General features: G+C 38.7%; 1 protein-coding gene across 4 annotated transcripts in view; it reads left to right on the forward strand.

Moving 5' to 3' along the window:
- lepr (leptin receptor) overlaps positions 1–17,201 on the forward strand; it is a 188,550-nt gene that overhangs the window by 20,052 nt on the left and 151,297 nt on the right. For all 4 annotated transcript variants that reach the window (XR_007936050.1, XR_007936049.1, XR_007936051.1 and 1 more), the window contains exons 4-5: positions 10,028–10,279; positions 11,174–11,297. Coding sequence is in view for 1 of the 4 variants with exons in the window: in XM_028810964.2 (XP_028666797.1) it covers positions 10,028–10,279; positions 11,174–11,297 (376 nt within the window). In the remaining 3 variants the exon portion in view is untranslated. The remainder of the gene's footprint in view (positions 1–10,027; positions 10,280–11,173; positions 11,298–17,201) is intronic.

Below are 17,201 nucleotides of genomic sequence, written 5' to 3' on the forward strand. Positions count from 1 at the left end.
TAGTCTCTAAATATGATTAAATTGCCAAGATAGGAATGTGTCATTTTGTCACAAATTTCAGAAAATAATTTGTGAAAAAATGTGCCATGAGATTGTTTTAATGTGTGTAACATAAAGCGGCATATCGAAGTAATTTTTTTCCATGCAGCATAACTTAAGGTATTTCATGATTTCAAACTAAGAATGCAGTATAATTTTCAAAATGTCAGCAGCTGATTGTAAGTAAAGCTAGAAGCCTTTATGGTGACTTTACAAACAGATTTATGAAGAGTTAAACAATACATTAAGTTTGGAAGAAAATTCATAATTTAAATGATTTATGATTTCTATTAGATATTGTTTTTGAGTATTTTGTTAATTTCCAATGAGCCTATCCAAAATTGGTAAACATTGTAATCACAAGGGGGCACCACTGAGCCCCAAACCTCAGACACTGCAATACCCAACACAATTCCAGGTTCAAACAGATGATATTTCTGTGACAAGATGTCTTCTTCCTTTTAACCACCAGTGAAATAAACCAATCACATTTCCTCATTTCTCCTCCAAAAGAGCTTTGCCCACTGCCTCCCAACTCTGACTCTCCTTAAGTGAGGCAGAGGACTTCCCTTTAAGTTAGACCCAGGAATTACTTAATTTCCCCTGTGTAGTCCTCTGAAGCACTTCTGGGTTGTATGAAAACCAGGGCAGTGTCACCCCATAACATCTGGTGGTCCCCAAAGACCTCAACAGGGCTGTGACTCCTGACTCCAACTCCCATGTCACTCTGCAGATGTCCTGATCAAGTTTAGCTCTGGGGAGTACTGTCACCTGCTCCTAGTAAACACATTCACCAAATCCTTTTTATGGCCTCCTGGCCGAGTAGGAATCCTTCCTTTATTCCAGCCAGGTTACTTGTCCTTTCTTCCTGGCACCTACAACTTCTATATCAAGTGAAAAAAACTGAGGGCTTATATGAAAAGCTTTATACTGTAGATAAATTACTAGTCACTTGAAGTTGAATTGTTTTCTGATACAAGCAAAGGAAAACATACATTATACAATATAAATTATTTCAAATTAAAATCTAGTGAGTAGGGCGGCACGGTGGCGCAGTGGGTAGCACTGCTGCCTCGCAGTTGGGAGATCTGGGGACCTGGGTTCGCTTCCCGGGTCCTCCCTGCGTGGAGTTTGCATGTTCTCCCCCGTGTCTGCGTGGGTTTCCTCCGGGCGCTCCGGTTTCCTCCCACAGTCCCAAAGACATGCAGGTTAGGTGGATTGGCGATTCTAAATTGGCCCTAGGGTGTGCTTGGTGTGTGGGTGTGTTTGTGTGTGTGTCCTGTGGTGGGTTGGCACCCTGCCCGGGATTGGTTCCTGCCTTGTGCCCTGTGTTGGCTGGGATTGGCTCCAGCAGACCCCCGTGACCCTGTAGTTAGGAATATAGCGGGTTGGAAAATGGATGGATGGATGGATCTAGTGAGTAAATTAGTATTGTATTTCCTTATCTGGGGTGCGTTTCAGGCTACAGATTCTCTAATTTTACCTAGCACTTAGGTGTTCAAATATTAAGCCTTAATTATTGATGAGACCTTTTTAATAATAATAATAAAGTTAAATACATAAATGTTAGTGGATGAAATCTGCAAATAGTAATAGATTATTAATAATAATTCAGTAATTAATTGGAGGTTGTGGGATTTGCATTAATATCACACAACCAATTGAGCAAAACTAAAAATTGAAAAAATGCAGACAGAGAGAGCTAGATAAAACATCAGATAAGCAGCTATTTGAAAAGAAAAGTCATTGAGCTGACTAAGTCAGGAGCCCTCTTAAAGTGCACATGCAATTGAGACAGAGAGTGTGTCAGTTAGTACTTTAAATGCTTGTCACCAAATAAAATTTCATTGCTTTCCAGTGTAGCTTTCCAAAGCAAATATTTACAGCTGCTTTACGACAACGTCACAGCTTTCTTCCAGCCTGATTGTCTCATTGATGGACCATCCAACCAACATCCTTGTGCATTTTAATCTATGATTAAACTAAAGACCAAGTGACCTGAAATGGAAAAGCATTTAGGGAGTATTAGTCAGCATATAGTTGTTTTAACATTGATACATTTGAGTGTTCTGTGTGTGTACAACTCAAATTACAAAAAGTTGAGACGCTTTGTAAAATGTAAATAAAAACAGAATGCAAAATGCGTAATGATTTGCAAATCTTTTTTTATTTACATTTTACACAGCGTCCCACCTTTTTTGGAATTGGGGCTGTAATATGTAAATGCTTAAAAGTCTAATAGTCAATAGACAAACTGAAAAATAAATTAACATAGCTTTTGTAGATAAATTGAGTTTAAAATGAATACTGGCACTAACCCACCCAGGTGCCTGTCTGTAAAGTAGTGTTCATCATTGGTGATTCCATAGTTTGGCTATAAGAGGCTTTTTGTTAGTACTGTTAGGATTACTATATATATCTTCGAATTTTAAACTTTAAGCTTCCCTGGCCAGGCCAGGCCTCCTTTGCCTCAAAATGCACTTAAATGTATCAAAACATCAAAATGCTTCTCAAAGTAAGAAAACCATAAAAACATTTGGTTGAAGAGACCAATGAAAATTAACAAAAATGCTTAACAGAGCAAAAAAGAGTTGCCTGAAAGCAACTTTGAGCTACTTTTTTGTATGAAAATGTGCTATTTAAATAAATGTTGTTGTGGATTGTGTTTTCAACAACAACGTCAAACCGGTTCAATACAGTCATTCCAAAGAATAATCCAAAAATCAGAGCAAAAATAATCAAAATGAATATTTCAAACAACAACAATATTTACTGTAACTCCAAGCAACTTCAATGCACCATGCCTGAGGTCTTCTTCTGCTTTGAGCTAAATAACCAGACGGAGGGCTCAGACATAGTGATGTAAGGGTGGCCCTACCTCTTGGCATACCACTCACAAAACACAGGAGACATGCAAAACTATAGCTTTACACGTAGAAACACAATACATAAATGGGACACTAAATGTAAACTAATGACAATAAACATATAAAAAAAAAACCTTTCAACTGCACAGAAGAAGGATAAAAAGAAACACAAAAAGAGAACAGAGAACACAACCTGGCAGACACATATAAGTAATATTACATCTCAAATAACATTTTGTTTTTCAAAAAATGTTGTTTTAGAACTCCTTTACATATTTTTGAATTTCTATTGTATGTATTAAATTCAACAACTAGTCAGTAAGCATTGTTGTCTCTCACCATTTGACTTTTTTATATAAGGAAAAAAAAAATTCTTAATTCATTACCATGCACACCACAGTTCATAATACATATACATGTGTATATTATATTTGTTTTATGATTTACATAATCTATAATGGTTCCAGCTTATGTATTTCTATATATTCATATGATGCATGCAGGGATTTATTTTATAACAATTACCACCACAGTAAATACTGTGGCTGGGAAACTCTCCATAAAAGCTTTGAATCCTTCTTTATGTATGGTATAGGTAGGTATTTTACAGGGCTATTACAATGGAAGAATTCATAAGTGTCTCTTGAAATTGAGTACAACAGTGATTTTTCAGTGGTCATGGAGCTGTTTCATCTAACTGAAAAATTACTTAACGCTTTCAATCCTAATGAAAAAGGAAGTAACATCTTCCTATTAAAATGTGTCAGTATACAATCACATAGATTTTTATTTCTTTAATTGATATTTTTAACCTATTTCTAACCTCTGCTTACAAAGTAATATGGTTCTATATTTAAATTCCTCCAATAATTTTTCCCAAGATCACCAGACATTGAATTTATAAATGTTAATGTTATGAATGTGCTATATGTTGAATATCCATTATTGTCATTAGTAAGCACAAAACATAAGTGTAAACAAATATATAAACTCAAAATGAAAAGAAAATATCTGGAAATGCAGTTTACTACAGTGGCCCTGAAGGGCAAGTGACAAAAAAGTTAAAGGTGTGCCATGCACAATTAAACAAGGACACACGCACACTTAAGGTGACACTCGCATTCAAAAGAGGGGACGCACAGAATTAAATGTGCTGCCGCACAATTAAAAAAATTGAAGCGCACAATTAAAGAAGGTGACACACACATTCAAATGAGGTGACGTGCAAAATTAAATGTGGTGCCACACAATTAAAAAAGGTGATGCGCACAATTAAAGAAGGTGAGACGCACATTCAAACGAGGTGATGTGCAAAATGAAATGTGCAAAATTAGAGATGACACGCTCACAATCAGAGGGGTGACGACAAGTAAAAGTGTACGGAAAGGGTAGGTACCTTGACAAAACAAGTGGAAACAATGATTGGTGGAAAGGTTTGCCTGTTAGTCCACAGGAAAAGTTAATATAGCATTACATTGTTGGCAGTCACAATTCCTGATGTACTGTATGTACATGATGATGTATATTAACAGGCGGACATCTATTTCTTTTTTCCCATGCAAGAGTTATATAAAAAAAAATGATCCCAAACTAGAGGTGCATTTTTTTTTTTGCCTGCAGTGCAGTGCTTGATAGTTTGTTTCAGTTTGTTAAGGTATGTTTCTACATACCATTTTATTGTAATAGCAATCACTAAAGGAATTATTTGTAATCTAACAGGTGCTCCGTTGTGATTTTATGTCTGATCAGGTGCTGTATCATTGGAGAAGTATTTCAGCAAAAGAGACAAAAAATCAACCTCTCACATTCATGATTTCAGAACTGGAGATGGTGTGATATGGATGGAGGTCATACATATTGCATGGATATCTCACTTCTAGTGTAATGTGAACTAATGGTTGGTGCAGTGTGGCGGACAGACGGGGCCCATACCCTACTGGGAAGCCCCTTCAACACTTGGAACGCTTGGTGAAGCCCCCCTGGGTTGCATCGGGGCCACATGGGACGTCAGAGCTCAGCCCTGTTGGGCTCCGTGGCCACCGCCAGGGGTAGCTGCACGGCTTCCTGAGCCCGTCTGGGTGGCAATGGAGTCACACCCGGAAATGCAGCCAGATGCAGATTATCAAGCACCTGCAGCACTTCCGGGTGGGCTATAAGTGGAGCCAGCAGACTCTGGGAACCAGAGTTGGTAGGAGGAGAACAACGCTTCCTGGGAGGAGTGGTGTTGAAGACCAGTGTGCTTTGTGTTTGCTTTTGGTGACTTGTTTCTGCTTATGGTACTGTGCTGTGGCTGAGGGGCACAGGGAAGACGTGTCCCCCAGCTGAAGAAAAATAAATATTTGTTTCATTTTTGCATGTGCCTCTGTGTCCATCTATGTCAGGTCGGGCGCCAATATAGCGACTTGTTACAGTAGTTATTTGAGCACTGACGAAGTGCGAATAATATCTGGGCACAGTTAAGTGAAAGTGTGTTTTGTAATATGGTATGTCATTGTATCAGTTATCTTCTTCCATCTGCTGATTGTCTGGTCCTACAGTATGCAAACACTTTATTGAACTTTGGTTAGCAGGGACCCGTTTTGCTAGGGAAAAAGGAGGGCCACATATGCCTGGATGGCCTTTTCATTTTCAGTAACAAGTTTTATCTTTAGATGTTGTACTGCTTGAACTGTCATCTCTGGGGTATACCAAAATATTTGCAAACAGCAGAGAGAACCATGCCTATTCTAAACACTTCTTGTTCTGGGGCCTCATGTATAAACAGTTCATACACACAAAAATGTTGCGTGCACCCGTTTCCGCGTTCACTTCCAGATGTGTAAAAAATAAACTTGCCGTAAAGCCACGCACATTTTTACAGCGGCCTCACCCAATGCATATACAAGTTTCTGTTTGGGTTTGCAAACTTTTGGCACCCAGCATTAAAGCAGTGGTACTGTTTCTGTGTGGTCTCCCTTTTTTCAGATTCACATCACTGATGTGGGATTTATCAAGTACACCGAAATTAATTGCATCTCATTTACAAATTTAATTCACCTTATTGTCATTCTGTAACAATATAATGGTGCACGGAATGGCCAAACTATTCCAAATACCATAGCTGCTTTAGCGTTGTTAGAAGACATAATAAATGGAAGAATTAGAGAGCGTGTATTTACAGATGATGATGACTGCCTTCTAAGTAAATTTCGATTTCCAAGAGCTATCCTTTTGGAGCTGTATGCTGAAATGGCACTGGTTTTACAAAGGCAGACTTTGAGGAATTGTGCTCTACCTGCTGCTTTGCAAGTTCTGTTGAACTGGCAAACATGCAAGTGCAATTTGTAGCATTGCCTGGTTTTCCATATGTAATCATAGTAGTCCACTGCACGCACATTGGTATTGAAACGGTGCTGGACAAGTTACATTAGCCAGGGATGAATCCCCAAAAGAAGGAGCTGACATTACGTTATCTATAGCAGGAGAGCTTATAAAAAAAAAAAAAAACGGCACTTCTGCACAGTCAAGTGCATTTTCCAACTAATGCGGCAAAAGGCACGTAAAGAGCAGAAAATTGATCCGTTGTGTTGCTCTGTGCTGACACTATACAATAAAGGTACCTTCAAAGAATTCATTATCTTATGTAGATAGAAAGCATTTCCACTCTATTAGTATGGTACTCTGCGGTGGGTTGGCATCCTGACCAGGATTGGTTCCCTGCCTTGTGCCCTGTGTTGGCTGGGATTGGCTCCAGCAGACCCCCGTGACCCTGTGTTCGGATTCAGCGGGTTGGAAAATGGATGGATGGATGGAAAGTATGGTACTATATAGTCCACAGAAACTGTGTTGCATTGTGCAAGCCCGTAGCATGCTAAATAATGTGCCACAAAATCATGGCTTGCCCGAACGTGAAGAGATGTAGTATGATGAGCCTGTCCCACCAAATAATCGGCTAAATCGGACAGCTTTACAACTTCATTTGATTATAATTAACAGAATTTGAAAACAGATAATCAGATGTGGTATTTATTTTTTAACCAATTAATTTTTGGTCAATATCACATAGTACAGTCCATATATTCCTTGGTTCATTGGCCACATCTTTTACAGCATCTAATAGTGCACTTTGTGACTCCAGAACATTGTCTGTCAGCACACAGCCAGATGGTCATCCAGCCTGAGCAGCCTGCTCCTGAAGATGTGCTGTGCACAGCAGCACCATTACCAGGTAGATTTGCATCCTTGGCACGGGGGTCAGGTTTTGTAATATTTTCTGAACCAGTATAAACCGACAGTGGGTTGTGACTTGCCTTTTCATATTGAATTTGATATCTGACCACTTTATTTTTATTGTGAGGTGCAACTTTCTGAACTTGAACTTTCGAGTGTCTCTGCCACACTGTATCACTCCATACACCAACAGTATCACTGCTTACACCAACAAATAGTACGTTTTTCATTGCCTCCACTTTGCATTCGCTGAAATTCTTCTTTTTTCCATGTGCTTTTGCTATTGTCTTTTGCATGTACACTGAATTGAAGGGGCTACTTATATTGATTTGTATCTTCAAATATGTGAAATTCTGGGAGGAGTCACAGTGGAGCTGTAGGGGCATGCATGTGCATTAAATTTCAGATTCATTGGAATTTATATAGGGAAAGTGTGTTGAACTTGGTGTACACACAGTTTTATGCATCTGGATATTTTTGTGTGTACACAGTTCCAGTTTTGTCCATACGCCATGTTTTAGTGCGAATTCTACACACAGTGTTATACATGAGGCCCCTGATCCTTGCTCTATTTTTTTCATGTTCATCACAATCCTTATAGGCGGAGTTGATGTAAGCTCATTTTGAATGAGTGGTAAACACATTTTATTTAACCTTCAGAAAAACTTGTTGAAAATCAAATAAAATTGCGGAATATCACAGTGTTAGCTTTTGCATGTTGGGTTTTATTAATTCTAGAAACTGCCCAGCCCTGGTTAATATTAAAGACTAAAATCATAGTTTAGTTGGAACAATACTTGAGAACAATCTGATTTTTTTCAAAAAGATAGTCAGCTCTCTGATTTGGAGGGGGTATTAAATTTAAATTTAATTTCAAAATGTGGCAACAGTATTTCCTGGTTAACGAATTAGAGAACAATGGGGGACGTCGTCCTGTGTTAATAAATAGCTGGCTATTTTCTCCTTCTACTGTAAAGATCATTATTGGCTGCTAAGTACATTCTATGCACAGGAATATCTCAGAAATTACCTGAATGCAATTGAGTACAAAATAAAATTTGTAGCCAACCTGTATACCAAGAATTCAAGTAAGGCCCTCCAACACTATAAACTTCAAACTATACTTTTTATATCTTTGCTTTTTAAAATGTGAACTGAATTTGACACATGTTCTTCCATAGAGTTGAAAAGGCAACACAGAATGAAATGGAAGGAGATGAGAAAGTAGCAAAGTCAGATATGGACAAGGAACTTAAGTCAAACACAGCAGAAAAACCACAAGTACCAAAGCCCAATATACAAACCAAATTTCACATCCTAATTCCCTTAGCATATTTTTAATTAACTCCTATCGTGTCAACTGGAATTGCCAATGACAAATCCACCTCTGACCATCAGTATGGGCTGTCTATAACTGAAGACCAAGGAAAGAGACAACTGAGGAAGCTATGCACAGGAAAAGCGGTGACACCAGATAAAGTCAGTCCTCAAGTTCTTAAGGCCTGTGATGACCAACTTTGTGGTATTCTCTGTCACTTGTTCAGTTTGTCCCTAAGGCTCCGGAAATTGCCGCTGGAAAACATCCAGCATTGTTCCTGTTCCAAAGAAGGCAGGCCCCTCTTGATCTGATGACTACAAACCAGTGGCACTTACATTTCACATCATGAATATCTTTGAGAGGCTGGGCCTTGACTATATGAGTCCTTTTATGGTAGCCCACCTGGACCCACTGCAGTTTGTCTATCAGACAGACTGAAATGGAGAATGTAATGATCTATCTGCTCCAGAAGGCTTATTCTCACCTGGAAAATCTGGCAGCACTATGAGGATTATGGTTGTGTATTCAGTACCATCCAGCCATCCCTGTTAAGGGATAAACTCGGAGATATGCAGGTAGATGAGCCTATGGTGTCCAGGATAATGGACTATCTGTCAGGCAGACTGTAGATTGTGAGACTCAATGTTCAGTCCTGTCTCCTTTCCTCTTTACTAAGTACACCTCCAACTATAAATATAACAGCATGTTATGTCACTTGCAGAAATTCTCAAGATGATTCTTCACTTATGGGGTATATTGATACGGGGGGGGGGGGGCGAGACAGAGGAGAGGAGTCAAGTGGCAAACTTTGTTTTTTGGTGCAGAAAGAGCCATTTAAATACCATGTGGCGGCAGCTGAGGGATGTTGCCAACAACAATATGGCTACAGCAATAAATAAAAAAAAAACAATAAACACAATTATATATGTTATAAAAATGGTGGTTGAGTGTGAATATGTTTTTGTATATGTGTGTGCAGTGAGAAGTCAAGAAATATGACACCTTTTATTGGCTAACTGAAAGATTACAATATGTAAACCATTGAGGCAACTCAGGCCCCTTCTTCATGCAAGATGTAAATGAAGAAGGAGCCTGAGTTGACTTGAAATCTTGGCATATTGTAATCTTTTTAGTTAGCCAATAAAATGTGTCATTTTGCTTGGCTTCTCACTACATTCATAATGGCTAACATGGTACAACACCCTAGTATTGTATGTATGCCTAGTCTTTTTTCTGGCATCCACTTTAGGCAGAACTACTATTTTACTTAATTTATGACAATTAGAAGGATACACCTCCCTGAAACCCTGTTGTGGAATGCAAATTTAGAAGATGGATGGATGAATGAATAGAAAAGCTGATAATTTATGAATAACAAAAATAATAACTATGTGAATTAGTCTCACTAATTTGTGAATCAACCTCCTGTGTGGAACAAAGAGTTATTTGTGCAGCAGGAAGTGTTAGTTTGTGGTTGCTTTCTTTTTGTTTTGTAGAAAAAACTAAATTACACTTAGTATGCAAGCTATTGCCTTTCCCATAATCTGATCAAATGTGCTTTCTGTAACATCTGTTGTCTGAATTCTGCATGCAGGTGGCTTTGTGCAAAGTTTAATCGACAGTCCAGCTGCTTCTCTCCAGATTCCACCTGGGAACTTTACTTTATTCTGGAATATTTCCAGCAACAAAGCTGGATGGATGCAGTTACTTTCAACATACTTGGACGAGAATGGGCACAAGGAAGAAACATGGAATTCCAATTTGACTGGCTTGGCTGACATTGAGATATCGAACGGGGACAATTCCAGTGTTTATACATGCAATTTTGCAACTACAGGAAGGAAAGGTAAGCCTACTATTTTAATGACACTAACAAATTAAAAACAAGTTAATTATTTTTAAGAATATTAGTTAACACTAAAACAGTGATTAAAATACAAATGATTGATTTTATTGTTATTTTTCGTATGGAGACACAAAACAGAATACTGCACTGGTCTACAGGCCCACCCCACAAAAAATATGTATTTTCATCTTTGTTTTTCAATTTTTAATCTATATAAAAAGACACATAGAAGACATGATTTCTTTCTGATTTTTTTTTCTTTAAACTTTGTATCATTATCCAGTCCTTTGTCAAATGGGATAAATATCTAACATTTTTGCTTACCTTTTTTGCATTGAAAACTTGATTTCTCTTTGTTTTGTGTCAATCATTTCAACATCCTACATAGTGTTTCTATTAAACTTCTCACAAACTTAAGTGTTTTGTGTTGCTTTTTTTCAAGTTTGAATTATTATTTCTTCTTGTTGGAGAAATGAACTCATGAGTATAGATTATGGTTTATTTAGTGTTACCAAGCCTCATTAAAATAGGGATGTTTAAGCAGAAGCAAAAGCTTTTTACTGAAGTTTAAAATTGATTATTGATGCTCTTGTGTAATAAATAGTGCTTATACAGATTCAAAAATATTAGTCCTCAGTATATAGCAGTTATCCTTTAAGATTTTAAGTTAGTCAACATGCTTTTTAATAATTTGTACTCTGAATGTAAAAGCCAAATTAAAAAAGATGTAAACAACAGATGTTTTTGAATCGGCATGTTGAGTAGTTTTCAAATTTTATCTTGTTTTCAAATGGTCGTGCTGTTGTCCTATTTTAGCCTACTCTTTATCGCTTGTTTAATTCCACTTATTTGTCAGATGTGTTAGAATTAATGTGCTAATTGAATTTCTTTCAGGTTTCTGCTTGAACATCCTGTGTTGGGTTGAAGGAAACCTGGAACATTTAATTTGTAATTTGAAGCCCAGCAAAATACGCTCTGGCAAAAACATGTCATTAACAATTGAACTACTGCATGCAAAGTAAGTCAAAGTAAAGCAATAGATACAAGCATGAATAACAAAAGGATTTGAGCTCATGTGCCTCAAATAGAAACTTGCATTTGATAGAATTCAATTTTAACTTATATAAGTCTTTTCATGGTTGCATGACATGTTTCGTTTTTCATGTAGGGCTCCTGTTCAAACCCTTCCAACAATATTGTTTGCATACAAATACAGAAAGAGGCTATAAAGGGTCCTAGGTAAAGTAAAATTTCATCCAATGACAATAATAACTTTCTTTGTCTTTTGAAAATTGAAAGCAAGTTTGAACTTAACCATACTGGTTAAGATCACATAAACCATTTTGTTAATATGCAGCTTATCCCCTCAGTGGTCACTTTATTAGGCACACTTATCTAGCACTATAGAAGACTTCCCTTCCCCTGATCGTCAAACTGCTTGAATTTTTCAAGGCAAAGTCTCAACAACATGACTGAAACATTCCTTTGGTATTTTTATGCACACTAGCTTGAGAGCATCACACAGTTCATGCTACATATTCATACTTGAACCTTCCATTCCTCTTCACCCCAGTAGAAGCTTCATTTTCTTGTACTTAGCTGGCAGGAGTGGAACCTATGTTTTCTTTGCCTATCAGTTTTAGTGTTTGAAACATTGTGCATTCTGGAATACCCTTCTACATTCTGCTGTTGTAAAAAAGCGTTATCAAGTATTTGTGGAATTTTTGTTAGATTGAACCAGTCTTGCTATTGTTTGCAATGTCACTTACTGGATACTTTTTGTTCAGTTCTAAATTTATTGACTATAGTTTGTGAAAATCCTAGGATGGCATTTGTTTCTGTGATGCATGAACCACCATGTCTGGCTCCAATAATCATATCACATTTAAAATCAGTTCATGTAGACCACACATCTTGCCCATCTTAATGATTGGTCATACAGTAACTAAAGTGTAACTAAACCTCTTAGTCATGCCCCCATGTTATTCTGCATACTGAGATGAAGCCACATTATTGACTATTTGGAAGAGAAGGCTATATATTTGCATATATATAAGCACTATAATGTATGTAAACAGAAGTCACCAGATGTGACCCTTCAGTTGGCCTTTATTATTTAGAAGCCACAAATAAATTTGAACCTAACCTTGTCTCAGCAGGAATTCACAAATTATTTTCTAGCAATCATTTCCATTTTTACATATATTTTTAATTTCAAACAAAAGAAGGCAAAAATTCCAAACTGCATTAAACTCACTACTATTATACCCATTTCAAAGACATCCAGTGTATGCTTCTGCAGTGATTACAGACCTGTCACTTTTACATCTGCCTCATAAACAACTTCCTGTCCAACATGAACTTGGCCTCCCACCAATTTGCCTATACAGATCTTAAGTAATTCATTCAAAATCTAGAACAGCTATGTACTAATCTTCCAATCCTCTTTGAACGTAACCCTTGCCTTTAAGGGTATCATTCAGCTCTCTTGTTATTAGCTATTGTATTTTCTTTGTGAAATGGGGCAGGTGGAAAAGGTGAGGGTTACCCTTAGTATGTGAAACCCACAGTGTGGATGGATTGCATTTCACATGCAGATTTAGTGAAAAGAATCAAGTATGTCTTTGACACCTTTTTTGCCAGTCTACACAAATTATGAGTCTTTGTAGAGGAATGAGGTAACAAAAACCTGGTCAAATGGTGTAGCCTTAATTATCTGAAATTAAATGTCAAGAAAGCAAAAGAATTGGCTGTAAATGTTGTGTCACGAATCAAGTGCACTGTTATGGCAAAAATGGTGAGAGGTCTATAAAAGGCTCATAAAACAGTCCAGGGCTCTCCTTAGCCTGCCCAGAAAAGGCTTCACTTAAGGCAGCCTGACCCCAATTGTGTCTGTGTGTTTTCTCTGTGATGGACAAAAACCCTGCCTATTCTGGATAAGCTGATTAATTGGCCATCTAGTCTTGACAAGCATCTTTTGATCCCATGATTTTGATTTCTGCAACTATAATATGTTGCCACTTCAACCATGTGACTTTGCAAGGAATAACGACAAACTTCTATCAATATGTGATTAGTTCCACTCAGTGGAAAAAAGCGGGACCCATACTATTCAAATGTTAAATATGCCTTTAAATGTAAGTCTATGGCACCTTTGGACAGATCCGACAACAATTTGATCCATCTTACTCCCAGCTACAAGCCTGTTATTAGAGGCAACCTGTTACTACCAGAATAGTGAGGATGTGGAGCCTGGAAGTTGAAATGGTTTTGAATAACTGTTTCCAAAGGACAGACTGGGAAGTGATGTGCAAATTACATGGGATGATATTGAGGGATTCATTCCCTGCATCACAGACTATATTAATTTCCATGATGACACTTATTATACCCTTGAAAATAGTGCATGTTTTCAAAACAACAAGCCCTGGATTACTAAGGAGCTACAAACTTTCCTAAAATGAGAAAAAGAGGGCATTCAAATCTGGTGATAAATAGGCTTCAAAGAACATATAAAGAATGTAAAAAGAAAGGCTGAGTGAAGGGAAGGATGCTTACAAAGCTAAAATAGAAAACAAACTTACTCAGAATAACATGAAAGATGTTTGGAATGGACTGGGCATAATTATTGGAGTGAAGACGTACAGGGCTCAGGTGCTAGAAGGAAATATGAAGAAAGCCAACACCCTGATCCAATTTGTTTAATAGATTTTTCCCTTATGCCATCACCACCTTCTTTCAGTTTCAAGTCTCAAACACCATCCCAACTACATCAACAAATCCTAATACTTCAGCTTGCATGAATGATGAGTCCACCTCTGACCATCAGTGTATGCTGTTCATAACTGATGACCAAGTGAGGAGACAACTGAGGAGGCCACACACAAGAAAAGCAATGGGACAAAAGGGAGTCAATCCTTGAGTTCCTAAGGCCTGGGCTGACCAACTTTGTGCCACCATCATTTACTTGTTCAGTCTGTCACTAAGGCTCCATAAGGTGTTGCTGCTCTGAAAAACATCTTGCATTGTTCAAGTTCCACTTAATGACTTCAGGCCAATGGCTCTTATGTCCCACATCAGGAAGACTCTTGAGAGTCTAGTCCTGGTCTATATGAGTCCTTTTGTGAAAGACCACTTAGAGCCACTGCAGTTTGCCTATAGGTCAAAGATTTGAGTGCAAGATGCAATTACCTGTCTGCTCCACGAGGCTTATTCCAATTAGGACAAAGCTGATGTGAGGATTGTTTTTGATTTCTCCACTGCCTTCAAATCCATTGTCGGGAACAGCCCGGACACAGACAGGTAGACATGATGGTTTCACCCAACACACGTTTATTATTCATATTTACAGTAGTGAAGTGCACAAACGCAGCGCCGCAGCACCAATCACCCCTCAAGTCCTTGGCCACAACACAATGCCTTCTCACAGTCTCTGGTCTGCCTCCACTCCTCTTTACCAAGCTTCGTCCTCTTCCACCCGACTCTTGCCCCTGACTGGAGGGAGGCGGCCCCTTTTATACACCCCGAAAGGACTCCAGGTGCATCCTGAGGCTTCTGTAGCCATACCCCTGTGTGGCGGAAGCTCTAGCGGTGTAACTGGAAGTCCACCGGGTGTCCCCAATCCTCTTCCCCCCCAGCACTTCCGGGTGTGGCAGATGTACTGAGGTCCAGGGCTCCCAAGGCATCGGGGTGCCCCCTGGCGGTGACCACGGGCCTCTACAGGGTTGCGCTTCCAAGCTCTATACCCGTAGCCCCCACAGCAACCAAGGAGGACGCCCCCTCGTGTTCTGGAGGAGGCACAAGCCCTCCTCCGGTCCTCCTGGACATCCCGGCCGGGCATGAACCCCCGCCGGGTACCACACCATCTAGCCATGGATGTTAAGGGGGTATGGTCATAGATGAGCAGATGGAAAAGCCTATTGTGTCATGGAAAATGGACTAATTGTCAGGTAGGCCGCAGTTTGTGAGTCTGAGGGACTGTGTGAGCAAAACTGGAGCACCACATGGAACAGGCCCTGACTCCTTTTCTCTTCATCCTGTACACCCCCACACCCCACTCTATAAATATCAAGTCTTGTCACTTGTAGAAATTTCCTGATGGTTCGGGCACTAATTGGGACTATTGACCATCGTGGACATTTGGAGCAGGGTGAGACAGAATATAGGAACTGCTTATTGACTTTCGCTGCACCAGAGGGCCTGTGTGTCCAGTCACTATTCAGGGAGGTGGTGTACTGCCAGAAGAACTTGGGGGGGGCCACATCACTATTGACAAAAGTACAGAGCAGGCTGTTTTTCAGGAGATTGCATTTCTTTAATTTGGGTAGTGGCACCCTTTACCTATTCTGCAGCTCTGTGATGGCTAGTGCTATTTTCTGTGCTGTAGTGTGCTGGGCTGGTAACAACGCTTTAAGGGAGGCCCACAGAATCAATAAGCTGATTAAAAAGGCAGGCTTGGTTACTTGCTGGAGGTAGTAGCGAAGTAGAGAACTAAAACAAAACTGATGGCCATTATTAACAATGCTGTGTGTCCTCTCTCTGACAAACTAGCTTTGAGGACTGAGTTTTTTGGAGCAAATTATTCAGCATAGGTGTGTTAAGAAATGTTACAGGTGCTCCTTTATACCTGTGGCAATATGCCTGTATAATGCCTCACTGTGACATTTTACCTTTAGCCAAGTTAGAAGTTTTCTTTCTTTTCGAGGAATTGTTTGTGTTTGTTATTATTTATGTATTATTTGCTAGCTACAGTATCTGCCAAAGACAGGTAATAGAATAATTAAACAATATTTACTATCCCTTGTTCTATGTGTACCTTCAGCACCTTTCTTCTGTATTTGTGCATGTGAACATCTCTTAACCATCTCTACCTGTCTCTAGTGTGTTACCGTAAGGCCTGCTTCTCAAACTGTGTTGTTTTTGGCACCTTTCTTACTTCCTGTCCGGTTTTAAACTTGCCATCTTTGAAGGAGACTCTCTCAGCATGTCCCGTACGTTTTGTCTGCTCCTTGTGTGTGTCACACTTGCACTTCCTCTTTCAGCCCATCACCAAAGCCAAATTGATCAGACCAAAGCCAAACTGACCAGTTAGGTTGCTCATAGGGACTAGACACACAAACCTTAGTGTTTTATTATATAACAGGAGTGTGATAATTTCTGTATTAATTTGAGTATACTGTATACTGTATAATGTGAGGTGACAGCCACTCTGCTTTTGAAGCAGAGGGGGAAAAAAGTTGATTTTAAAAGGTTGATAGGATTTTAGACCAAATTCTATCAAGCAAAGTGCTTGAAAATAACATTATATTTGAGGTTCTGCCTTTCACAACATGAGTGCATTTAACTCTGTTCTAACGCTTGAAATTTTAACTGCAAGGCTTTTATCCACTGAAAGTGGCTGTATGTTTTTCAGCATAGTTCATGTCACTCTAAATATTTTTAGCTGCTCTTTCATTTTAAATTGTTAAGATGGGATGCAAAACAGATTTAAAAGTCTTCATTGCAGCCATTTGTAGTTTCCAGAAATATATAGATCCTGCCTAGATCCAGTATTTATCTCCTGAGATTAATTCAGTCTTGACAATAACTGACCACAAAACTGTTTATTATTTAACAGTAATTATAGAATTTTCACCTGTAAGCAGAGAAAAGCCAAGCAAAATGACACCTGTTATTGGCTAACTAAAAAGATTACAATATGCAAGCTTTCGAGGCAACTCAGGCCCCTTCTTCAGGCAAGATGTAATACAGAAACTGGAGTTCCCTGTGTTTATATACACACTCTAGGACAAGAAACAACATTGGTAAATCTTTAAATGAGAAATCTTAAATGTAAAAAATTAATAGATTCATTAGATTTGAAAGCAAGGGTGATTAATTTTAAGATGGAAGCAATTTAATCAAAAACTAGGGAGAATGGAAG

Source organism: Erpetoichthys calabaricus, chromosome 10, assembly GCF_900747795.2.
Source record: "Erpetoichthys calabaricus chromosome 10, fErpCal1.3, whole genome shotgun sequence".
Taxonomy (NCBI): Eukaryota; Metazoa; Chordata; class Cladistia; order Polypteriformes; family Polypteridae; genus Erpetoichthys; species Erpetoichthys calabaricus.